Here is a 26,887-nt window from a genome sequence, read left to right as displayed (position 1 = left end):
GAGGCAGGAGAATCACTTGAACCCAGGAGGCGGAGGTTGCAGTGAGCCAAGATCATGCCACTGTACTCCAGCCTGGGTGACAGAGTGAGACTGTCTCTCGAAAAGAATAAAAGAAAATAAAAAATAAAAACAGGATGGCTGAATAGATTGCTATATACCATTCATGTAAATATACTATATCATTTAAAATTTATAACAATGGCTAACTTTTACTGACCGCTTGCCATGGTTCAGGCACTACTCTATTTTATATCAACTCACACAATCCTTACAGCAGTGTTATGAGGTGGGTGGTGTTAGTTTCCTCATATCATAGGTGAGGAAAGTGAGGCCCAGCAAGGTTATATAAACTCACCCAAGGCCAGGCGCGGTGGCTCACGCCTGTAATCCCAGCACTTTGGGAGGCTGAAGCAGGTGGATCACTTGAGGTCAGGAGTTAGAGTCCAGCCTGGCCAACATGGTGAAACCCCGTCTCTACTAAAATACAAAAACTAGCTGGGCGTGGTGGTGCTTGCCTGTAGTCCTAGCAACTTGGGAGGCTGAGGCACGAAAATCACTTGAACCTGGGAGGTGGAGGTTGCAGTGAGTCAAGACTGCACCACGGCACTCTAGCCTGGGCGACAGAGCCAGACTCTGTCTAAAATAAATAAATTCATTAATAAATGAGCTCACCCAAAATCACAAAGCTGGAAAGTAGCGAAGCCAGCATTTGGCCTGAGAGTCTGACTCCTGAGTGTAGCAGTGCTGCCGTGCACTTAAAATTTCTGTATTTTTAGTAGAGACAGGGTTTTGCCATGTTGGCCAGACTGGTCTCAAACTCCTGACCTCAGGTGATCCACCCACCTCGGCCTCCCAAAGTGCTGGGATTACCTGTGTGAGCCACCACACCCAGCCTGTTTCAGCTTTTGAAACTTAGGTTAAAAATATTACAGATTCATTCTCCGTAGTTATCTGACATTCCGTAAACCCAGATAGTCCTGGGAGCCAGCAGCTCAGGCCCCCACCCTGTACCCCAGTTGACCGGGGCTATTTGCAAGGCATCTCAGCCACCACGAGGTTCCTCACACTTGTGCTGAGAACCAAGGCCAACCTTCCCTGGGGTCATTGCGTGGCATCCTGCCCCCCAGGGGTTGGCACTCCCTGCATGTTGATGACAATGAAAATGGTTCTATTTCCTCAAGAACAAATCCAGAGAAGATATTTTTATTGTCAGGCACTGGTGCGTGTGTAATTTCTCAAGCCCCGTTTGTATTGACTGACCGAAGCTAAAGTGATTTTTTGGACACTAAAGTCAATTTGTCACACTGATGCATTGATATCATGATTCCCCTCATAAAACTAATTCCGAAATGTAGTCTATGCGGAAACTTGAATTCCTTTTTCCAGCTGTAATCTTTTAACCTCTTCAAAAGAATATCTTTCACTGGATGTTTTGCCGTCGCTTCTGGCCAGAAGCAACAACACTTTGACCCGACCTGAACTGAAGGTATAAAGACCAATAATGACTGAGTGTGTTCACTCTCCCGGACACAGAACCCTCCTCCCCACAGGAACGACGGGCTTCCAGGCTGCTTGGCCTTCAACAGTCCTGCTCCCCCATCCCAGTGTCCTGCCCGGCTATTGCCTGCAATTGTCCTCTGCCCAGCTTTGGAGCTATTTTCTCGGGACAAGCTTCAGGCTGAGCCCACTCCCGAGGCACCTTCCTCTCCCTCTGTACTTACAGGTTCTTCTTACTTTTAGGTACATCTGGGAGAAGGACGGGGCCACCCTGGGCGTGGAGAGCAATCCCCGTATCCGCCTGGACAGAAACGGCTCCCTGCACATCTCACAGACGTGGTCGGGAGACATCGGCACGTACACCTGCCGGGTCATCTCAGCGGGAGGCAACGACTCTCGCAGTGCCCACCTGCGAGTCAGGTAAGGGCAGCCCTCCCAGGCCCGGGCAGAGAAGGTCCAGGCAATAGCAACCGGGAGGCTCAGAGCCAGCCAAGTCCCTTTTGTCAGATCCCCAGGCCACACGTGACATGAACTGTTCAGCTTTGCTCAGGACACACGCCCAGCATCCTTCCAGACCTTTCGCTCAGCTCAGTTAGGACCCCGGTCAAGAGCAGGGGTGTATGAGGATGGCTTTAGCTGGAGGGCTCTGATTCCAGAGAGAAAAATCTCCAGGTAGATGGCCCGAAGGCCACATTTTACGTCTGAGCATGTGGAATCACGGACGTGCAAGGCCCACACAACCTGTGTCTACAGTGCCCCTGTCACCTGCATGCAGACCACATAGGGATGCCTGACCACGTGTCTCTCTCCTCCAGGCAACTGCCCCACGCACCCGAGCACCCAGTGGCCACTCTCAGCACCGTGGAAAGACGAGCCATCAATCTGACGTGGACCAAGCCCTTTGACGGCAACAGCCCCCTGCTCCGCTATGTCCTGGAGATGTCGGAGAACAGTAAGGCTCCCGTGGTCACCTCCAGCACCCGCTGCCCAAGCTTGGACTTAGGAGTCAGCCCTGGGCTGGGGTCCCAGCTCTCCTGCTTCCTAGTTCTGGGCCTTTGAGCAGAGTCCTCCCTCTGGCAGCCTCAGCTTCCCCATCTCTGAAAAAAACACAGGCATCTGCCTGTCAGGCCCTGTTACAGTTCAAAGAGATGATGCACAAGAGGTGCTTAACTTAGGGCCTGGCACAGCAGAAGCTGCAAAGAAAATGGCCAGTATTTATTTATTATTTATTTATGTATGTATTCCCCAAGTCAAATTAGCAGGCATAGTTTGAATTGCATTTTATTTATTTATTTTTATTTCTTTCTTTATTTTTGAGACGGAGTTTCACACTTGTCACCCAGGCTGGAGTGCAATGGTGCCATCTCAGCTCCCTGCAACCTCCGCCTCCCAGGTTCAGGTGATTCTCCTGTCTCAGCCTCCCAAGTAGTTGGGATTACGGGCATACATCGTCATGCCCAGCTAATTTTGTATTTTTAGTAGAGATGGGGTTTCACCATGTTGGTCAGGCTGGTCTCAAACTCCTGACCTCAGGTGATCCGCCCGCCTCGGCCTCCCAAAGTGCTGGGATTACAGATGTGAGCCACCGCACCCAGACTGAATGCCATTTTAAACACAGCTTGCCTAAAGCTTATCAATTTTTGGGGGGTAGTGGGGGAGACGAAGGCATCTCAGTTCCCGTGAGCCCTTACTTTGCTCCGGCACCCCCCATCCTCTCCTCCCCAGGGTCGTGTGAGCTAATGGGACCTAGAAAAATGGCATGGCGGGCCACTCCTTGACCAAGCTGGGGAGGCTGTCTCTTGCCAGCCCCAATGAGGCTGGACCCTGCTGGGGGTGGGGAGTAAGAAGCACGCCCCATCCGACCCAAGATGCCCACTTCTGCCCCACTCACTGTCCCTGTAGATGCCCCCTGGACTATACTCCTGGCCAGTGTGGACCCCAAAGCTACCTCAGTGACAGTCAAGGGCCTGGTTCCTGCACGCTCCTACCAGTTCCGTCTTTGTGCCGTCAACGACGTGGGGAAAGGACAGTTCAGCAAAGACACCGAGAGGTGAGGGCAGCGGGCGCTCTATAGGGGCATCACCAAGACTCCAACGGGGAGGGGCGGGCGCTCTACAGGGGCGTCACCAAGACTCCAACGGGGAGGGGCTGCAGCCAAAACCAGTGTGGCAGATTCTGGCTCAGCTCTTGGCCCTCTCTAGGCTTCCTCATCTGTAGAAGGAGAGTGCAATCCTGGTGAGCACCTCGCCAGGAGGTTGCAAAGGTTAAATAGGGTGACGTGAGCACGGCGCTGGGGAACGCGGTGAGCACCAGCCAAATGTAGTCATCCCGGTTACTGGGAGCTGTGCAAGCTCAAAGGCTCGCCTCCTTCCGTTCCACATCTGCATGGGCTACTATCCTACTATGGTTATTCAATGGATGCAAAATTCCGGAGAGATACGGTATCTACAGAGATCTCCATAGCCACATGTTGCACGACGCCAGGCCCTGCTAGGGTTCCCACAAAGCTTTTTTAAAATGATGGAAATTGCTGGGCGTGGTGGCTCACACCTGTAATCCCAGCATGTCAGGAGGCTGAGGCGGGCAGATCACCTAAGGTCAGGAGTTCGAAACCAGCCTGGCCAACACAGTGAAACCACGTCTCTACTAAAAATATGAAAATTAGGCTGGACGCGGCGGCTCAAGCCTGTAATCCCAGCACTTTGGGAGGCTGAGACGGGCGGATCACAAGGTCAGGAGATCGAGACCATCCCTGGCTAACACAGTGAAACCCCGTCTCTACTAAAAAATACAAAAAACTAGCTGGGCGAGGTGGCGGGCGCCTGTAGTCCCAGCTACTCAGGAGGCTGAGGCAGGAGAATGGCATAAACCTGGGAGGTGGAGTTTGCAGTGAGCTAAGATCCGGCCACTGCACTCCAGCCTGGGTGACAGAGCGAGACTCCGTCTCAAAAAAAAGAAAAAGAAAAGAAAAGAAAATATGAAAATTAGCTGGGTGTGGTGGTGGGCACCTGTAATCCCAGCTACTTGGGAGGCTGAGGCATGAGAATCGCTTGAATCTGGGAGGCAGAGGTTGCAGAGAGCCGAGATCCAGCCTGGGGGACAGAGCAAGACTCTGTCTCAAAAAAAAAGATGGAAATTGAGTAAAAACAGCAGGTACTTCATATAAAAACATCACACAGGCCGGGCGCGGTGGCTCAAGCCTATAATCCCAGCACTTTGGGAGTCCGAGGCAGGCAGATCATGAGGTCAGGAGATCAAGACCATCCTGGCTAACACGGTGAAACCCCAGCTCTACCAAAAAAATATAAAAACTAGCTGGGCGTGGTGGTGGCACCTGTAGTCCCAGCTACACAGGAAGCTGAGGCAGGAGAATGGCGTAAACCCGGGAGGCGGAGCTTGCAGTGAGCTGAGATCCGGCCACTGCACTCCAGCCTGGGCGACAAGCCAGACTCCGTCTCAAAAAAAAAAAAATCACACAGTGATACCCATCTATGTAGAAGGAGAATTCTATCCTCTCCAGCTCTGTAGAACAAGCAGCCACTTCTAGCAAGAAAGATATCAAGGGAGAGGTCAGAACAACCATGATACAAATCACGTGTGCAAAGCTGTGCGCTTGGCTCTTTAAAAGACGCCTGGGGCTTAAATCAATCCTGGTCGTTTTGCCACAGTTGCAATAAGCTTGGCTCTCTCTGGCTTGTACTAGGGTAGCACTACTGGCGTCAAGACACTCTCACAGGAGGGAGCAGTGGCAGGTGGCACCCCATGTGGAGAGCAGTTACAGGAGGAGTTACATATTCACTGTTTACTGAGCAGCTACTGTGTGCCATGCCATGTTTGGACCACTGGAGAGGGGGCAGGGAATGAACAGCCCCAGCCCCAGCCCCAGCCCCAGCCCATCTGGAGATACAAAATCCCAACAACAGAGAGGCTGAAAGCTGTAGCTACCCTGCAGTTTCTCCTTCCCTGCGGCTGCACCACATCACACTGACTCACCTTCCTAATGTGCCTTCATGCTAACGGCCCTGAGTCACCAAAGAAAAGGCCAAATCCTCACACTTGTAATCCTAGCGCTTTGGGAGGCCAAGTTGGGGCGGATCACTTGAGGTCAGGAGTTCGAGACCAGCCTGGCCAACATGGTGAAACCCCATCTCTACTCAAAATACAAAAATTAGCTGGGCGTGGCGGCACGTGCTTGTAATCCCAGCTACTCAGGAGGCTGAGGCAGGAGAATCGCTGGAACCTGGGAGGCGGAGTTTGCAGTGAGCTGAGATCGTGCCACCGCACTCCAGCCTGGGGCACAAGAGTGAAACCCTGTCTCAAAAACAAAAAGGAAAAAGGCCAAATCACTCTTAGCCCAGCCTCTACAAAAACACGGGAGCAGACCAGGCATGGTGGCTCATGCCTATAATCCCAGTACTTTGGGAGGCTGAGGCAGGTGGATCATCTAAGGTCAGGAGTTTGAAACCAGCCTGGCCAACATGGCGAAACCCCGTCTCTACTAAAAATATAAAAATTAGCTAGGCCTCACGGTGGCTTACGCCTGTAATCCCAGCACTTTGGGAGGCCAAGGTGGGCGGATCACGAGGTCAGGAGATTGAGACCATCCTGGTTAATACAGTGAAACACCGTCTCTACTAAAAATACAAAAAAAAAAAAAATTAGCCAGGCGTGGTGACGGGCGCCTGTAGTCCCAGCTACTCCAGAGGCTGAGGCAGGAGAATGGCATGAACCCAGGAGGCGGAGCTTGCAGTGAGCCGAGATCACCCCTCTGCACTCTATCCAGCCTGGGCGATAGAGCGAGACTCCGACTCGAAAAAAAAAAAAAATTAGCCAGGCTTGGTGGCAGGCACCTATAATCCCAGCTATTCTCGAGGCTGAGGAAGTAGAATCGTTTGTACCCGGGAGGCGGAGGTTGCAGTGAGCTGAGATCCCACCACTTCACTCCAACCTCAGCGAAAGAGCAAAACTGTCTCAAATAAAACATGGGAGCGAGCGGCATGCTTAGGAAAACTATCCATCAAAAAGCAAAATCATAAACAAAAAGGGAAAGACATCGATCAAAAATAATTGACTTTTGTTTGGAATGGACACGTGTCCGTGATGTGAAAAGTACACTTAGGCAGAACACAGCGTCCATCAGCAATGCCAGAGAAAGACATGCTGTCGTGCTTGGCTTTGAGACATGCTCAGAAGCAGGGTGGGTGCCCTTGGCTCTCACCCCCATACGCCATGCCTGCCCTGCTTCCGCCCGGGGCTCAGCTGACTAGCAAAGGAGGCCTAGTTAAAGTATACCAGCAGCTGGTCACTGGGATGTGACCAACACTTCTGCTTCTAGAATGCTTGGACACTCATGACCTCATCAGCCCCAATAGCAGCTTCTTTGACAAATAGGAAACTGAAACTTACACCCCTCAACAGCACCAAAAACATGTACATTAGTTCTTTCTGTTTCCAGGCTGGAGTGCAGTGATACAAACACAGCTCACTGCAGCCTCAACCTCCTGGGCTAAGCCATCCTCCCACCTCAACCTCCCAGGTATTTAGGCTTACAGGTGCAAGTCACCACGCTGAACCTTTTTTGTTGTTGTTTTTTGTTTTTTGTTTTTGGTAGAGACAGTGTCTTGCCATGTTGCCCAGGCTGGTCTTGAACTCTGGCCCTCAAGTGATCCTCTTGCCTCAGCCTCCCAAAGTGCTGGGATTATAGGCATGAGCCACAGCGTCTGGCCTTCCAGTTTTTAAAAGACATATATATATATATACATGTCTCAGGTTAGGTGACTTGCCCAAATGCAGTTGTACAGAATTATCCAGTGTCAGAGCAGGCCAGGGTTCAGCCTCTTCATATCCCATTAAACTCCTGTGTTTGACTCCAAGACTAAGAGCACTGGTGTTTTGTAATCCAGGGTCTCCCTCCCTGAGGAGCCCCCCACAGCCCCTCCACAGAACGTCATTGCCAGCGGTCGAACCAACCAGTCCATCATGATCCAGTGGCAGCCGCCTCCTGAGAGCCACCAGAACGGGATTCTCAAGGGCTACATCATCAGGTGGGTGTCCACCCTGGGGACAGGAGCCCAGTCCCGAGGGGAAAGGCGTGGGGGAAGATTGGGAGTGGACTGGAAAACAGCGCAAATTTATGGCAGGCCCTTTGCCATCTAGCAAGGACCAGGCAACAGGAAGTGCCTACACAATGATAGGAAGGATTTGGGTTAGACACCTGGCAGAACTTCCAGCAGCAAGACCCCTGGACACCAGCAGGAATGCTTGAGAGGGAAGTCTATATGGGCTGACATAGGAACAGGCCTACAAGGAGACAAGAGAAGAAGGAAGTAACTATCCGAGGGGCAACCCTCTGGGAAGCCACGAATATTCCATCACAGGCCAGAATTCTCTTGACCCGTGAGTGGAGAAACCAGCTGGCCGAAGAACTGATGGAAAAGTGAAAGTTCTTTCTTTGGTTATTACTGGAAATGAAGCCCAGTTATACAGACCCTTATCTTTGCATTTGACGGAGGGACTTAACCTAAATGAGAGTCATTAAGGGTCACTAAAATGTGGTATTCGTAAGTTCAAATTCATAAGTTATTTGAGGTTACTGAGAACTCTCATTGATATTCTAGATTTGGGCTGCAAAATGCTATGCAACTTCATGTGTCTCATTCCTGCACGTCCACACCCTCACAGTGGTTTAACTGCTCCACTACTGGTTAATTTTGTTGTGGGTTTTCCACTAATCCTGAAGGGCAGTGGTTCTCAAAGTGTGGTCCCAGCACCCATAGCATCAGCGTAACCTGAGAACTGGTCAGAAATGCAAATTATCAAGTTTCTCCAAGACATACCGAACCAGAAACTTTAAGGACAGGCTCAGAAAATTTTGCTTTTATAAAAACCTTCCAGGCCGGGCACGGTGGCTCATGCCTGTAATCCCGGCATTTTGGGAGGCCAAGGTGGGTGGATCATAGGGTCAGGAGATTGAGACCATCCTGGCCAACATGGTGAAACCCCGTCTCTACTAAAAATACAAAAATTAGTTGGGCGTGGTGGCACACGCCCATAGTCCCAGCTACTCAGGAGGCTGAGGCAGGAGAATCACTTGAACCCAGGAGGCGGAGGTTGCAGTGAGCGGAGATTGCGCCACTGCACTCCAACCTGGGCAACACAGCGAGACTCTATCTAAAAAAAAAAAAGTCATCTAGATGACTTTGATGCATCTTGAGGTTTAGAGAAGCAGTGTTTTAGGGCATTGTAATGCATTGGCATACTTTTGAGGTCCTTAATTTTCCAATAATTAGATGCTGAATTATATATGTGTTGTGTTTCTCAAATGAGTGATCCATCCTTTGTGTGTGACCCCCAAAATTTGCTTGTACACATTTACTTCTTTAGTGCCGTGAGTTCTTTTTGCCAGTGGAGGTAGAAATGAGTCAAGTAGGTAGCCCAGACGTTTCATTCCACCTGGCCGAGTAACTGTCAGAAGAGGGAGCCTGTATCCTCGAGAGGGGAACAAAATGAGCCCTGGCTTCAGGGACAGCTCTCCTGTCCGTGACCCCTCAAAGGCTGAGACCTGTGAGATCTGCCCTATGACCTCTCAGTGCCCCTAATTAGCAATCCTCTCCCCTCAAAAAGAATAGTCCAGACACATCTCCTAGACCTCTGCTACCCAGTAAGGTAACCATTAGTCAGCTCTGGCTTCTTAAACTACAGTTGACCCTTGAACAATGTGGGGGCTAGGGGTGCTGACCCCCACACAGTTGATAATCCGTGTATAATTTTTTTTTTTTTTTTTTTGAGACGGGGTCTCACTCCATTGCCCAGGCTGGAGTGCAGTGGCTCAATCTTAGCTCACTGCATGCAACCTCTGCCTCCCTGTTTCAAGCAATTCTACTGCCTCAGCCTCCCGAGTAGCTATGATTAGAGGTGCCCACTATCACACCTAGCTAATTTTTTCTTTTTTCTTTTTCCTTTTTTTCTTTTTGAGATGGAGTCTCACTGCCACCCAGGCTAGAGTGCAGTGGCGTAATCTCAGCTCACTGCAACCTCCACCTCCTAGGCTCAAGTGATCCTCCTGCCTCAGCGTCCCAAGTAGCTGGGACTACAGGCATGTGCCACCACATCCGGTTAATTTTTTATTTTTAGTAGAGACAGGATTTCACCTTTTTGGTCAGGCTGGTCTCGGACTCCTGACCTCGAGTGATCCACCCGCCTGGGCCTCCCAAAGTGCTGGGATTATAGGCAGGAGCCACCATGCTCAGCCCAATCCACATGTAATTTTTGACTCTCCAAAAACTTAAATACTAATAGCCTACTGCTGGCCAGAAGCCACACCTATAACAAAACAGTCGATTAACACATATATTTTTATGCATTTATGATATAACTTTTTCTTAATTTTTTCAATATTTCTAGGCTATGTGGTTCATCTGCGAGTTTTTTCAAATTGTCACAAATCTCTAAAACTTTTTCTGATATGTTTATTTTTGAAACTCTGTGTAGCTGGGCGTGGTGGCTCACACCTGTAATCCCAGCTCTTTGGGAGGCCAAGGCAGGTGGATCATGAGGTCAGGAGTTCGAGACCAGCCTGGCCAGCATGGTGAAACCCCGTCTCTACTAAAAATACAAAAATAAGCCAGGCATGGGAGTGCATGCTTGTAGTCCCAGCTACTCGGGAGGCTGAGGCAGGAGAATTGCTTGAACCCGGCAGATGGAGGTTACAGTGAGCCAAGATCGTGCCATAGCACTCCAGCCTGGGTGACAGAGCGAGATTCCATCTCAAAAAACAACAACAACAACAACAACCACAACAACAAACTCTGTATATATGAACTTGTACAGTTCCAACCTGTGTTGTTCAAGAAGGGTCAACTATAAGCAAAACTAAATCAAATTCTAATTCAGGCCAGGGCTCATGCCTGTAACCCCAGCACTTTGGTAGGCAGATCACCTGAGGTCAGGAGTTTGAGACCATCCTGGCCAACATGATGAAACCCCGTCTGTACTAAAAATACAAAAATTAGCAGATGTGGTGGCACATGTCTGTAATCCCAGCTACTCGGGAGACTGAGGCAGGAGAATTACTTGAATCTGGGAGGCAGAGGTTGCAGTGAGCCGAGATCACGCCACTGCACTCCAGCCTGGGTGACAGAACAAGACTCCGTCTCAAAAAAAAAAAAAAAATTGAATTCATTTCCTCAATCGCACTAACCACATTTCAAGTGCTCAGCAGCTGCATGTGCTGGCAGGCACCCTGTCGGACAGCACAGATGCAGAGCACTTCCGCCACCACCGGAAGTCCTATTGGACAGCACTGCTCCAGACAATTTCCCGGGCACGAGGCCAAGCAAGCTGACTCTGACTCCACTGTGCCTCGCCTCTTCCCCTCAGGTACTGCCTGGCCGGGCTGCCTGTGGGGTACCAGTTTAAGAACATCACGGATGCTGATGTAAACAACCTGCTGCTGGAGGACCTCATCATTTGGACCAACTATGAGATCGAGGTGGCTGCTTACAACAGCGCAGGGCTGGGCGTCTATAGCAGTAAAGTCACTGAGTGGACGCTGCAGGGAGGTAGGTAGAGACTGTGGCCTCAGACCAGACGCGGTGGCTCATGTGTTTAATCCTAGCACTTTGAGAGGTCAAGACGGGAGGACTGCTCAAGCCCAGGAGTGTTAAACCAGCCTGGGCAACACAGGGAGACTCCGTTGCTACAAAAAGTGAAAACAATTAGCTGGGTGTGGTGGCATGCTACATGCTATGATGGCACAGCTACTCAGGAGGCTGTGGCAGGTGGATCGCTTGGGTCCAGGAGTTTGAGGCTAACCTAGCCAACATAGTGAGACCCTGTCTCTACAAAAAATGAGCAGAACTAGCTGGTGGTGGTACATGCCTGTGGTCCCAGCTACTTGGGAGGCTGAGGCGGGAGGATGGCTTGAGCCTGGGGAAGTTAAGGCTGCAAAGAGCTGAGATCGTGCCGCTGCACTTCAGCCTAGGTGACAAAGTGAGACTCTGTCTCAAAAAAAAAAAAAAAAAAAACTGAAATGAAATGAAAAGAGACTATGGCCTCAGAGGATCAGGTGCTTCCCCATCTACCAGTCCCACGCCTGTTGGGTACTGTGCCTGTCCAGGCCTGAGAGCCTTGGCTGTGTGGCCTGTTCTCACCAGGCCCCCGCTATTGCACTCTGGGGCTGGAATCACCACCCCAGGCCGAGCTACCCCACAAGGTGGGAGGACTGAGGGGAAGAGGAAAAGGAGGCTGGCTTGGACATGGTGAAGCGCAGAGGCTCCAGGCATACAGGGACCTTCTGTGAATTTCATGTTAAGTAGATCATGAAACAGCTTAATTTTAGCATTCCACCTGAAAACCAGGCCAGAGCATTATTCATCCGCACCCCTTTCATTTACCAGTACCCTGTGAGGTGGGTCAGGCAAGTTTTATTAATCGCAAACTAATCCAGAGAGACTATGAAAGCTTCTTAAGTCTACACAGCGAAGGAGGAGTTGGGGTGGAGTAGGGGGGTGCAAGGCAGAGGCTGTAGCCCCCACCCCTGCATTTTCTCTACTGAACTGAGCAAGAGAGACTGACTGGGCCCCCTCCACCCCACCCTGTTCTCTCATCTCCTCTAGTTCCCACAGTCCCTCCGGGCAATGTGCACGCAGAAGCCACCAATTCCACGACCATCCGCTTCACCTGGAACGCCCCCAGCCCCCAGTTCATCAATGGCATCAACCAGGGCTACAAGGTACATGCAGCCCCTCCTCACCCAAGAGGAGGCCCTAAGGTCTTCTGGGGGAGGTTGGGAGAGGGGACAGAGTGGGCAGGAGGAAATTCCCACTCTGTTTCTGAAGTCATTGGCTCGAGTCAAGCTAGGGACACACATTAGAGGGAAAGAGCTCCAGGCCTTCCACAAGGCTACATGCGGGCCACAGGAAGTGGAGACACTGCCCTGACTGACACTCAGTGCCACGGTCCTTCCCAGCGAGACTGGGTTACACACAAAACCCAGGTTATTTCAGGCTCAGAAACACCTGGTGTAGGGGCCAGGCACAGTGGCTCACTGTAGTCCCAGCTCTTTGGGAGACCGAGGCAGGCAGCTCACCTGAGGTCAGGAGTTCAAGACCAGCCTGGCCAACATGGTGAAACTCCATCTCTACTAAAACTACAAAAATTAGTTGGGCGTGGTGGCAGGAGCGCCTGTAATCCCAGCTACTTGGGAGGCTGAGGCAGGAGAATCACTTGAATCTGGGAGGCGGAGGTTGCGGTGAGCCAAGATTGCAGCCATTGTACTCAAGCCTGGGCAACAGAATGAAACTCCATCTCAAAAAAAAAAAGAGAGAGAAAAATAAAGAACAAGAAACACCTGGTGTAGCCATGGCCCCATGAGAAAAATCCACCATTCACTTCTTACCAGGACTCTTGTGGGCTTCATGCTCGAACATATCCCCAGGCTGCACTCGACTCCAGGTAGTGTGTGGTTAAGGGCACAGGATTAGGACTCAGACAGACTTGGGTTAAAGTCCCAGCTCTGCCTCTTGCTGGCGACCTGCACGTATTCTTTAACATGTCTCAGCTTCCGTCCTTCGATCAATATTTATTGAGCAGCTACTCTGTGCACTGCTCGCACTGCTGAATAACTAAAATAAACTCAGTTTTCTCATTTGCAAATGAAGATGATAATAATACCCGCTCCTTGGAGTTGTGTGAGGATTAAGTGAGATAATATTTCTAATTTGTTCAGCACAATGACGAACACATGATAAGCACTCGGAAAATGATTTTAGTAGTCGTAGAAATGCATTTGGGCTGCTATAACCAAGTACCACAGACTGGATTGCTTAAAGCAACAGTCCCCAACCTTTTTGGCACCAGGGACCGGTTTCATGGAAGACAATTTTTCCATGGACTGGGGTGGGGGGAGGGATGGTTTTGGGATGATTCAAGCACATGACATTATTGTGAACTTTATTTCTATTACTATCACATTGTAATATATAATGAAATAACTATACAACTCACCACAACGTAGAATCCGTGGGAGCCCTGAGCTTGTTTTCCCGCCACTAGATGGTCCCATCTGGGGGTGATGGGAGACAGTGACAGATCATTAGGCATTAGGTTCTCATAAGGAGTATGCAACCTAGATCCCTCACATCCGCAGTTCACAGTAGGGTTCACGCTTCTGTGAGAATCGAATGCTGCCCCTGACGGGAGGTGGAGTTTAGGGGGTAATGTGAGCACCGGGGAGCAGCTGTAAGTATAGATGAAGCTTCACTTTCTTGCCTGCTGCTCACTTCCTGCTGTGCAGCCTGGTTCCCAACAGACCACAGACTGGTACCTGGTGGTCAGCGGGAGATTGGGGAACCCTGGCTTAAACAACAGAAATTTATTTTTGCATGGTTCTGGGGGGTAGAAGTACGAGATTACAATGTGGGCAGGGTTGGTTTCCTCTAAGGCCTCTCTCCTTGACTTCTAGGTGTCTGTCTTCACTCTGTGTCTGTGTCCAAAGAGATCTTGGCTCACTGCACCCTCCGCCTCCCAGGTTCAAGCTTTCTCTTGCCTCACCCTCCCGAGTAGCTGGGACTACAGGCATGCGCCACCATGTCCAGATAATTTTTTTGTATTTTTTTTTTTTTTTTTTTTTTTGAGATGGAGTCTCACTCTGTTGCCGGGGCTGGAGTACAGTGGCTGGATCTCAGCTCACTGCAAGCTCCGCCTCCTGGGTTTACGCCATTCTCCTGCCTCAGCCTCAGGAGTAGCTGGGACTACAGGCGCCCGCCACCTCGCCCGGCTAGATTTTTGTATTTTTTAGTAGAGACGGGGTTTCACCGTGTTAGCCAGGATGGTCTCGATCTCCTGACCTCGTGATCTGCTCGTCTCGGCCTCCCAAAGTGCTGGGATTACAGGCTAAGCCACCGCGCCCGGCCTGTATTTTTAATAGAGATGGGGTTTCACTATGTTGGACAGGCTAGTCTCAGACTCCCAACCTCAAGTAATTCACCTGCCTCAGCCTCCCAGAGTGCTGGGATTACAGGCATGAGCCACTGAGCCTGGCGTAAATGTCCTCTTCTTATAGGGACCCCAGTCAGTCACGCTGGATTAGGACCCACACTAATGACCTCATTTAACTACCTCTTTAACATTTCTGTCTCCAAATACAGTCAGATTTTGGGGTGCTGGGGGTTAGAATTTAAACATACAGATTTTACAGACACAACTCAGCCCATAACAAATAGTAATAGTAATAATAGCAGTAGACCAGGCATGGTGGCTCATGCCTGTAATCCTAGCACTTTGGGAGTCCGAGGCGGGTGGATTACCTGAGGTTGGGAGTTCAAGACCAGCCTGGCCAACATGGTGAAATCCCATCTCTACTAAAAAAAAAATACATATATATACAAAAATTAACTGGGCATGGTGGCACGTGCCTGTAGTCCCAGCTATTCAGGAGACTGAGGCAGGGTAATTACTTGAACCTGGGAGGCAGAGGTTGCAGTGAGCTGAGATTGTGCCACTGCACTCCAGCGAGACTCTGACAAAAAAAAATAGCAGTAGTAATAGTAGTAGTAGTACATTTGCTCTCCTTCTAACTGTGCTAAAAGTCAGGACTTCTCAGTCATCCCATCCTGGAACACAGACCTCAGAGCCCAGGCCCGGTTCTCTCGTGTCATTCCACGTGGGCCCTATGCCTGCCCTCCCCACGGAGGACTGAAGACACAGCACAGCGTGGGGGATCCACACTATGTTTTAAAGGCGTAGGACCTGCCCCCAGCAACGTGGGGGCAGATGGAAGGATGCCGCCCACTCCCTCCAGATGTGGGAGGGGAGGCAGAGCATTTGAGGGGAGGCCAGCTGTGAAGAGGAGAGCACTGCAGGCCCTGAGCTTCAGCCCAGGGAACACATGACCTCGAGGTGGCCGCTGACACATCCCGAAGGTTCCCGCAGCCCTCTGCATCGTGCGTGCCGCAACTGAGATGAATTCTAGGACTGGCTGCCTTAGCGGTTCTTCCTCCAAGGTGGGGGAGGCTGGACAAGAAGGGACTGGGATGAAATCGTGAAGAGGAATTTCTGCTGGTGTTGCAAGCAAACAAAGGAGGGATGGTCCAGAACTGGATCTGACCCAGCTTCGCTCCAGCCTTGGGCCTCTCGGTCCCGGGAAGGCAGTGAACCCAAGGCCGAGCAGAACTTTGCAGGGCAGGGAGCAGCAGCTGAATGCTTGGAACACTCGCTGCTGGAAAACTCCCCTAATTGGGACCCTGGGGGGAGGCAGGGGAAGGAAGGGGAGGCCCGCATTGCTGAAGAGCAGAGGAGCTGAACTGGGAACAATTAACTTCTTGCTGCCAATTCTAAGCACAAGTTTTATTCTACATATGGGAGAGCTGAGCTACAAACTTTTAAGGCAGACAGCTCCCCCGAGGGCCAGGAAGGCCAGCCCTTGGCCAGGACAATTAGGACAGTGGCCCGTGGTGACCCGGAACAAGAGGAGGTGGCAGAGGCCACTGAATTCCCAGGTCCAGTCAGTGCCCAACCCCCAGTAGCTACTCGATAAAGGTCAGCAGGAGTGAATTGCCCAGATGTTTTGAGCACAAGAATTGGTGGAGGAATAAGAAGGGCTCACACTTACAGGGCACTTTCTCTGGGCCAGGCAGTACACTAAATGCTGCGCTCACATTTATCTTTCTTGCAAGCAGCACAGGGACTCTAAGAAGCAGCATTATCAGCCGGGCGGGTGGCTCACGCCTGGAATCCCAGCACTTTGGGAGGCTGAGGTAGGCAGATCACTTGAAGTCAGGAGTTTGAAAACAGTCTGCCAATATGGTGAAACCTCGTCGCTACTAAAAATACAAAAAATAGCCAGGTGTGGTGGCAGACGTCTCTAATCCCAGCTGCAGACATAGGAGGCTGAGGCAGGAGAATCGCTTGAACCCAGGAGGTGGAGGTTGCAGTGAGCTGAGATCATGACACTGCGCTCCAGCCTGGGAGACAGAGCTAGACTCCATTTCAAGAAAAAAAAAAAAAAAAGGAATATTATCATCACACCATTTTACAGAGGAAGAAACTGAGGCACCAGAGGGAAGTTCCTTGTTCAAGGTCACAGTGACAAGGTCAATGCAAAGCTCAGATTCAAACCGGAGCCTTCACTTTTCCTTACATTAAAAAGCAAATATCAGGCTGGGCACCGTAGCTCACGCCTGTAATCCCAACACTTTGGGAGGCCAAGGCTGGGGGATCCCTTGAGCCCAGGAGTTTGAGACCAGCCGGGGCAACATGGCAAGACCCCATATTTACACACACACAAAAAGTTAGTCAGGTATGGTGCTGAGTGCCTGTGATCACAGCCACTCAGGAGGCTAAGATGGGAGGATTGTTTGAGACCAGGATTCGAGGCTGCAGTGAGGTGAAATCACACCACTGCACTCCAGCCCAAGTGACAGAGCGAGACCCTGTGTCAAAAAAAGAAAGAGAGACAGAGACAGAGAGACAGAAAGAGAGACAATGTATTATTTTTAATTGTAGATAACATTTTCAATACCAATGAATAAAAGCAGATATTATTTTTCCTCTGCTTCTTTAGCCTTCAGCATATCACAAGGAGAAAAAAGCAGTTTTTGTCCCTTGTATACCTCCAATGAGAATGAACATTTTTCCCCTTTTGGTTTTTCTATTTATTTCTTTTTTTTTTTTTTTTTTTTTTTTTTTGAGATGGAGTTTTGCTCTTGTTGCCCAGGCTGAAATGTGATGACATTACCTCAGCTCACCACAACCTCTGCCTCCCAGGTTCAAGCAATTCTTGTGCCTCAGCCTCCCGAGTAGCTGGGATTACAGGCGTGTGCTACCACACTCAGTTATTTTTTTTTTTTTTTAAGACAGAGTCTTGCTCTGTCACCCAGGTTGGAGTGCAGTGGCGCAATCTTGGCTCACTGCGACCTCTGCCTCCTGGGATCAAGCAATTCTTTTACTTCAGCCTCCCGAGTAGCTGGGACTACAGGCATACGCCACCAGGCCTGGATAATTTTTGTATTTTCAGTAGACACAGGGTTTCACCACGTCGGCCAGGCTGGTCTTGAACTCCTGACTTCAAATGATCCACCCACCTTGGCCTCCCAGAGTGCTGGGATTACAGGCATGAGCCACCGTACCCAGCCGCCCCCATTTTAATTGTGAAAATTTTCGAACATCCACCCAAATAGAGGAAAGACTGCAGTGAGGCTGGGCTCAGTGGCTCAAGCCTGTAATCCCAGCACTTTGGGAGGCCAAGGTGGGTGGATCACGAGGTCAGGAGATCGAGACCATCCTGGCTAACACGGTGAAACCCCGTCTCTACTAAAAATACAAAAAAAAAACTAGCCGGGCGAGGTGGCAGGTGCCTGTAGTCCCAGCTACTGAGGAGGCTGAGGCAGGAGAATGGCGTGAACCCGGGAGGCAGAGCTTGCAATGAGCTGAGATCCGGCCACTGCACTCCAGCCTGGGCAACAGAGCGAGACCCCGTCTCAAAAAAAAAAAAAAAAAAGACTGCAGTGAACGCCTATAGCCCCATTCCCAGCTTTAACAATGCTCAACTCCCAGCCAGGTATATGTTCCGTCTCTGCCCCGACCCTCTGCCTCTCCCCTGGAACATTTTGAAGCAAATCCCAGGCATTGTATCAGTTCATCCATGAATGTTTCTGGAAAGAAATAGTATAGATGAGGTCTCTATTTAAAACAAAACCACAGTAACCACGTTATCATTATGATGGCTAAAAATATCAGCAGGCCCTGTAATATCATCAGATATCCAGTCAGCCTTCAAATTCCCTTGATTGCCGCATAATTTCTGTTACTCGTGGTTTTATTTGCTTCAGGATCTAAATGAAGTTCACACAATTGCAGTCACTTGAGGGGTTTTTTTAGGTCTCAGATGATCTACAGATTCTTTCTTTCTCTCTCCCTCTCTCTTTATTGTAATTTGTTTGGGAAGAAACTTAGTCATTTGTCCAACAGAATTTTCCACTGTCTGGATTTCGCTGATTGCATCCCTGTGGGGTCATTCAATGCATTCCTCCAAACACTATAGTTACAGTGAATTGGAACTTAAAGCTAGAGGTTAATCTGATTCAGGTTTGATTTTTTTGTTATCCGAAATATTTTACTTCTGGGTGTGATAGCTCACGCCTGTAATTCCAGCACTTTGGGAGGCCGAAGTGGGTGGATCATGAGGTCAGGAGATTGAGACCATCCTGGCTAACACGGTGAAACCCCATCTTTACTAAAAATACAAAAAAAAATTAGCTGGGCGAGGTGGCAGGCGCCTGTAGTCCCAGCTACTCGGGAGGCTGAGGCAGGAGAATGGCGTGAACCCAGGGGGCGGAGCTTGCAGTGAGCCGAGATCACACCACTGCACTCCAGCCTAGGCAACAGAGTGAGACTCCGTCTCAAAAAAAAAAAAAAAAATTAGCCAGATGTAGTGGTACATGCCTGTAATCTCAGCTACTTAGGAGGCTGAGGCAGAAGAATTGCCTGAACCTGGGAGGCAGGGGTTGCAGCTAACAGAGATCACACCATTGCACTCCAGCCTGGGCGACACAGCGAGACTGTCTCAAAAAAAAAAAGAAAAGAAAAGAAATATTTTACTTCCTAGATGGCGTTATGTATTTCGATCAGAAGGCACAAAGTCCGGCTGTGTCTCTTACTGTGAGGTCAGCCACTGACAGTCATCTATGAGCTATCATTTCAATAAGGGTTATAATATGGGGATAGGCAAATATTACAATTTCTTCTTGACTTAGTAACTGAAATGCTTTCAAAAAACAAGAATTTCCCCTTGACCAACTTTTTGGCTACCTGAAGTTTCAGTTTATCTAGGAAAAGCAGGGTAAGTGTTCAATTCTTTTCCCTTACTTACCAATGTTTCATATAATGAATTGGTTCTGGCCGGGCGTGGTGTATCACACCTGTAATCCCAACACTTTGGGAGGCTGAGGCAGAGACTTGCTTGAGGCCAGGAGTTCAAGACCAGCCTAGGCAATATAGTGAGACTCCCTCCCCCATCTCTATTTCTAAAAACAGAAAAAATAGATAATAAATGGATTCCTTATTGTCTTCTCAGGTAATAGATGAGCTTGGGTTGGAGGGGGACATCTTTCTGTTTTGTTTTGGGTTTGGTAGTTCTATTAGATAACTAAGGATTTTTTTTTAATACAAATCTGACATGTTTCAGTCTATTACCATGACTGTGCTTCTTGAATGGTACTGGGTGCTGCCAATTCAGTGGTACAAATGGACCCATCGTTGACCTCTTCCACTTGACGGTGAGCCCTCTTGACGTGGTCCCAGTAGTCTCTGATGGCTTCCTTGCAATTTGGTATGACAAGGTGTTCCAAACTATTACATATACCTTCCCCTCACTGTGCCAGGCATCAGCCATTTCTTCAAGGGGCTCTTGTTGCTTTTAGAGAGAAATGATAGTTATAGATATCACAGTTTCAGCACTTGCAGTGCATTTATTCCAGAAATGGTTGTTGTTTCTAGGCCCTTTTAATGGCTAGCTAAACAATACTTTATTTTTTAAGATACTGTAGATACTCACACTTTCAATTCCATTTCATGATGACAGACTCTTTAATAATCTCATTGGTCTTTTGTCTATATCTCTTTTGTCCATACTGAAATTCCAGTTCCTACAATACCAGCATTTTACCCACCTACATTATCCCCACAAACACACACAACAGTTTCAGAATAGTCATATCTACACTCTGATTACTGAACATAGTTTCCGATTATTGCCATTCTTCTTGTTCCTAAGGTATATCCCTCCAGGGACGGACTTCTCATCGCACTGCTAAGTCTTGTGAAGTCATTTCTCTCTGTAATTTTGCCACAGCTCAATACTCTATTAGGTTCATTTGCTTCATTGTGGTTTTGATTTTTAGGGATTGATTTTTTAATTTAATTTTGTTCCATAATTACGTTGCATATTTACATAACAAAGTCAAATCTACAAAGCAAATTCAGAGAAAATCGGCTTCAATCCTTGCCCTCTCACACCCCATAAGTCTGATTGCTTTCTGTTTTCTTGGTTTGGTTTTTTCTTTTTTTTTTTTTTTTTTTTGAGACGGAGTCTCTCTCTGTCGCCCAGGCTGGAGTGCAGTGGCCGGATCTCAGCTCACGGCAAGCTCCGCCTCCCGGGTTTATGCCATTCTCCTGCCTCAGCCTCCCGAGTGTAGCTGGGACTACAGGCGCCCGCCACCTCGCCCGGCTAGGTTTTTGTATTTTTTTTAGTAGAGACGGGGTTTCACCATGTTAGCCAGGATGGTCTCGATCTCCTGACCTCGTGATCCGCCTGTCTGGGCCTCCCAAAGTGCTGGGATTACAGGCTTGAGCCACCGCGCCCGGCGATTGGTTTGGTTTTTGCTTCCATTTTTTTTTTTTTTTTTTTTTTTGAGACGGGGTCTCGCTTTGTCGCCCAGCCTGGAGTGTAGTGGCTGGATCTCAGCTCACTGCAAGCTCTGCCTCCCGGGTTCACGCCATTCTCCTGCCTCAGCCTCCCGAGTAGCTGGGACTACAAGCACCCGCCACCTCGCCCGGCTAGGTTTTTTTGTATTTTTAGTAGAGACGGGGTTTCACCGTGTTAGCCAGGATGGTCTCGATATCCTGACCTCGTGATCCGCCCGTCTCGGCCTCCCAAAGTGCTGGGATTACAGGCTTGAGCCACCACGCATTCTTTTTTAATATAAACAAGTACAGGCCAGGTGCAGTGGCTCATGCCTGTAATTCCAGCACTTTGGGACGCCGAGGCGGGCAGATCATTTGAGATCAGGAGTTCAAGACCAGCATGGTGAACATGGTGAAATCTCATCTCCATTAAAAATACAAAAAAAAGAAAAAATTAGCTGGGCATGGTGGCAGGCGCCTGTAATCCCAGCTCTTCAGGAGGCTGAGGCAGGAGAATCGTTTGAACCGGGGAGGCAGAGATTGCAGTGAGCCAAGATCTCGCCACTGCACTCTAGCCTGGGCAACAGAGCGAGACTCCATCTCAAAAAACAAACAAACAAAAAGTATAGTAGGCCCTTCTTAGCCATGGATTCCACATCTGTGGATTCAGCCAATCTTGTATGGTTCTGAAAATATTCAGAAAAAGATTGCACCTATACTAAACATGTACAGACTTTTTTGTCATTATTCCCCCCAAACAATACACTGTAACAACTATTTACATAGCATTTACATTGTGTTAGATATTACAATAATCTAAAGGTGATTTAAGGTATATAAGAGGAGGTGTGTAGGTTACATGCAAATACTACACCATTTTATATCAGGGACTTGAGCAGCTGTGGGTTTTGGTATCTGTAGGGGGTCCTGGAACTAATCCCACATGAATATCAAGGATTTGCTGTTCATGCCTACATAAATGTGTGTGCTCTCCTTCTCAGATAAGTAGCAATGTACTTTCCACATTCTCGATCGATTGATCTATCTATATATAGATATAGATGGATGGATGGATGGATAGATGGATGGATAGATAGATAGATAGGGAAGAGCATAGATAGATAGATAGATAGATAGTTTTTTCTTTTTTTTTTTTTTTGAGATGGAGTTTTGTTCTTTTGCCCAGGCTGGAGTGCAGTAGTGCAATCTTGGCTTACTGCAACCTCTGCCTTCCAATTTCAAGCAATTCTCCTGCCTCGGCCTCCAGAGTAGCTGAGATTACAGGCACCCGCCACCACACCCGGCTAATTTTTGTATTTTTAGTAGAGACAGAGTTTCACATGTTAGCCAGGATGGTCTCGAACTCCTGACCTCGTGATTCGCTCACCTCGGCCTCCCAAAGTGCTGGGATTACAGGTGTGAGCTACTGCGCCCAGTCCCTTTATTATGATCATTATTTAGAATATATTTTGGAGGTCACTCCATAAAAGTATAGAGAGACATCCCTTGTTCCTTTTGACACCTGTATTCTCTGCTACCGTATGGATCTCCCACAGTTTAATCAAGCAGCCCCCGAGCGATGACGTTTTGGTTGTTTCTAGTCTTTTACTATAACTACCCTTTCTGCAGTGAATGACTTTATGCATATATCTTTTTTTTTTTTTCTGAGATGGAGTTTCACTCTTGTTGCCCAGGCTGGAATATAGTTGCGTGATCTCAGCTCACTGCAACCTCCACCTCCCATGTTCAAGCAATTCTCCTGCCTCAGCCTCCCAAGTAGCTAGGATTACAGGCACCCACCATCACGCCTGGCTAAGTTTTTGCATTTTTAGTAGAGACAGGGGTTTCACCCTGTTGGCCAGGCTGGCCTCAAACTCCTGACCTCAGGCGATCCACCCACCTCGGCCTTCCAAAGTGCTGGGATTATAGGCATGAGCCACCGCACCCGGCTTCTTCTTTTGTTTTCACAGTATAACTTTGGACCAAAAATGAGATTGTTGAGTCAAAGGGAAAATGTGTAAATAATTTTGCTACTATTGCCAAATACCCGTCATTCAATTTATTTTTTAATGTTTTAATTTTTTTTTTTTTTTTTTTTTGAGATGGAACCTTGCTCTGTCGCCCAGGCTGGAGTACAGGGGTGCAATCTTGGCTCACTGCAAGCTCCGCCTCCCGGGTTCACGCCATTCTCCTGCCTCAGCCTCCCGAGTAGCTGGGACTACAGGCGCCCACCACCACACCCATCTAATTTTTTGTAATTTTAGTAGAGATGGGGTTTCACTGTGTTAGCCAGGATGGTCTCGATCTCCTGACCTCGTGATCCGCCCACCTCGGCCTCCCAAAGTGCTGGGATTACAGGCGTGAGCCACCATGCCTGGCCTTAATGTTTTAATTCTTAAACCTAAAATATGTGATTCAAAAAACCAAAAAAGTAAAAAATAGTGAACAGATAGTGGAAGGCCTCCAGCCCAGCCCAGTCTCCCACCTGCCTGGCTGTACTGTGGCCAACTCCAAAACCCTCCTCACTCCAGGTGGCCGCTGTCGTTGCTTTCTTACATCTCCTTCCAAGTTGTTTTCTGGAAGTCTGTGCATCTGCAAAAGGATAGAGGGAGAGAGACAGAGAGAGAGGATTTCTCTTTTTTTTTTTTTTTTTTTTTGAGGCAGAGTCTTACTCTGTCGCCCAGGCTGGAGTGCAATGGTGCCATCTCGGCTCACTGCAACCTCTGCCTCCCAGGTTCAAGCAATTCTCCTGCCTCAGCCTCCCAGGTAGCTGGGATTACAGGCATGTGCCACCACACCCGGCTAATTTTTGTATTATTAGTAGAGACAGGGTTTCACCATGTTGGCCAGGCTGGTCTCAAACTCCTGACCTCAGGTGATCCACCCGCCTTGGCCTCCCAAAGTGCTGGGATTACAGGCGTGAGCCACAGCGCCCAACCTGACTTTTATTTTCTAACTTTAGTAGCTAGATGCCATATATACCATCCCACACCCTCAACCCTGTAGAGGACTGCCTCCACCAGGGACAGGAGACATTTCACCTGCCCCTCCCTGAAACCCAGCAAGGCCGCTGTTTCTATCCCCTAGAATAGCCTGAGGCTCAGAGTGGTCAAGCGACTTTCCCTGAGTCCCACATTCAGTCACAGAGCTGGGTTCAGGTTCAAGTGTGCCAGCTGCAAGGCTGCCCTCCTGCCACACCCTCCGTCAGCAGCACCGCTGCTCAGTTACAAGACTTGCCTCCCTGGGCCTCTGCTCTCTAAGGGGGAATGGCATGTCCCAGGAACCCAGGTGTACCGCTCATTCCCCAGAACCCACCCAAGCCTTCTCAGGGGAGCCCCGTCTGCTTAGAACCTGAGACTAAAGATCTAGTAGGGTAAATCAACACTGAAACTGACTAACAAGGAGAAGGCACAGAGACGTCCTAAAGAACACTCATCTCAACATCTCTGTGTACCTTTGAGAGACAGAAGTCATCATGAAAGGTCCCAGAGTCCACAAATCGAGCCAGCTCTTAGTAGGTCCACGTGCCAGCTCCTTAACCTTCCTGAACCTCAGTTTCCTTTTCTGTAACAGCCTAGGACAATGATTTCCATCTGCTCCTCATTGTGATGATTAAATAAGGCCAGGCACATAGTAAGAGTTCAACAGGCGGAAGCCCTGTTGTGTGTGGAGCTGAGCACGAAGGTTCCATCCCACAGCTGCCCAGAGCCCAACCTCTTTAGGGCAATGAAGGACCCAAAAGGCAATTTTTCTCTCTCTCTATCCCTGGACCTGGGGTGGGGAGGCCTCCTATCCCCAAGCTGCCTCCTTTTCACATGCAGCTGGAGAAGGACAAGTGGCTCACATCCCAGAGTAAATTTTTTTTTTTTTTTTTTTTTTTAGACAGTCTCGCTCTCTCGCCCAGGCTGGAGAACAATGGTGTGATCTCAGCTCACTGCAAGCTCCACCTCCCGGGTTCACGTCATTCTTCTGCCTCAGCCTCCCGAGTAGCTGGGACTACAGGCGCACAACACCACACCCAGCTAATTTTTTTGTAGTTTTTAGTAGAGACAGGGTTTCACCGTGTTAGCCAGGATGGTCTCGATCTCCTGACCTCGTGATCCACCTGCCTCAGCCTCCCAAAGTGCTGGGATTACAGGTGTTAGCCACCATGCCCGGCCCAGAGTAAATATTTTGAAACAACCACAGGAACCCATGGCCCTGCCGCCATCTTGGATCCAGGCATCAAGCTGTAGGAAAATGAAGTCAACAGCGTGACTCCACAAACCACACTTCCATTACCCTGTGTGCTTCCTCTGGGTCATTTTTGTGGGTAAGGGCCAGTGATACTGTTTTAAGGCACCTGTAAAGACACCCCTTTTCCTTTATTTAAAAAAAATGGTAGAGATTATAACTGGCCTAAGCCCAATAAAATAATATTTACCCAGATTTTATACTTGCTAGGGAACACACCACACAATTAATTCTAACAGCATAATTAATTTGAATTTACATTAATTAAATTAAAACATTAAACTTGTTTCTTAATCTACTCAAAAGAAGTTCGGCAACATAATTGCTATGAAACAAGATAATCGAAATACGGAGGATATTTAACATACTTATTAAATGCCACTTAGTATTTCTGTTTAGTATTTTGAGGGTCTAATTAGTGTCTAATTAACTTGCTATAGGCTATCTTTTCACAATACCAATTAAATTTCAAAACATCCTTTATAAATACACGGCCATGAAAAGGAGAAGATTAAGCATTGTTATAGGCATGAGTTAATCGGGAGACATTGGCGTGGTATTGTTTTATATCTATAAATACCCGTGCTTATTAAAACTCATCAAGTGTTGCTTTTCACCATTAATTGCTATTTAATCAACTTCAAATAAATGAGGAAATCTCTGAAACCAGCTGTCATTATTGGAGACAGATGAAGGGCCCAGAAACGGGAGCGTGAGGTGAGAGCAGGAGGCGAGAGAAGCGGGAGGGGGCGGGGGCCGGGTACAATCTGCAGAGGAGAGATTAGCAAGAACTTGAGGGATTTCCACATAGGACTTTCTTGCTGATGCCCCACCTCTGCTTGATATTTAAGATGGAAATCCCAACTTAGAAGGAGTGTAAGAGGATAATGGTTACCCACAAACTGAAGTTCCCAGCTTTGTAGGAAGTACCCTTGGAGAACTCCAAAGACGAAGCTGCCCCAGCTCACATGGAGCTCAGGGCTTGGAATCCCAGAACCAGCTTCCCCCACCTGTGTGAGCCTCTTTGAGCCTCAGTTTCCTCATCTGTAAAATACAGGGTTGGGCTGGGCACAGTGGCTCATGCCTGTAATCCCAGCACTTTGGGAGGCCAAGGCAGGTGGATCACTTGAGGGTGGGAGTTTGAGACCAGCCTGGCCAACATGGTGAAACCCCGTCTCTACTAAAAATACAAAAATTAGCTGGACATGGTGGTGCGTGTCTGTAATCCCATCTACTCAGGAGGCTGAGACAGGAGAATTGCTTGAACCCAGGAGGCAGAGGTTGCAGTGAGCCTAGATCATGCCATTGCACTCCAGCCTGGGTGACAAAGAAAGAAGACTCTGTCTCAAATCAATAAATAAATAAATAAATAAAATAAAATAAAATACGGGTCTGGACTGGGCATCGTGGCTAATGCCTATAATCCCAGCACTTTGGGAGGCTGAGGTGAGAGGATTTCTTAAGCCCAGGAGGTTGAGCCTGCAGTGAGCTGTGATCATGCCACTGTACTCCAGCCTGGACAGCACAGTGAGACCCCATCTCACAAAAGGAATATAGGGCCAGCCTCGTGGATATGCCACCTGTGCAGTCGTCCAGGGCCCCATGTTTGAAAAGACCCCACACTTAGTTAAATGCTCTGCTGTTATCATCTTAAAATTCGTAGTCATTTTTGAACAACGGGCAAAATTTTCATTTTGCACTGAGCCTGCAAATTATGCAGCTGTTCCTGGTGAAATGCCACCCTCTTGGTCTCTGT

The 26,887-nt window shown here is 48.7% G+C and overlaps 1 protein-coding gene across 1 annotated transcript in view; it reads left to right on the top strand.

Moving 5' to 3' along the window:
* Positions 1-26,887, top strand: part of SDK2 (sidekick cell adhesion molecule 2) — a 309,965-nt gene that overhangs the window by 218,175 nt on the left and 64,903 nt on the right. The window contains exons 13-18 of the mRNA XM_023211918.2: positions 1,741-1,917; positions 2,313-2,449; positions 3,400-3,547; positions 7,401-7,541; positions 10,876-11,057; positions 12,114-12,229. Coding sequence (XP_023067686.1) covers positions 1,741-1,917; positions 2,313-2,449; positions 3,400-3,547; positions 7,401-7,541; positions 10,876-11,057; positions 12,114-12,229 — 901 coding nt within the window. The remainder of the gene's footprint in view (positions 1-1,740; positions 1,918-2,312; positions 2,450-3,399; positions 3,548-7,400; positions 7,542-10,875; positions 11,058-12,113; positions 12,230-26,887) is intronic.

This window comes from Piliocolobus tephrosceles, chromosome 16, assembly GCF_002776525.5.
Source record: "Piliocolobus tephrosceles isolate RC106 chromosome 16, ASM277652v3, whole genome shotgun sequence".
Classification (NCBI taxonomy): Eukaryota; Metazoa; Chordata; class Mammalia; order Primates; family Cercopithecidae; genus Piliocolobus; species Piliocolobus tephrosceles.
Note: the sequence above shows the minus strand (reverse complement) of the source record. Positions and strands in the feature narration are given on the sequence as shown.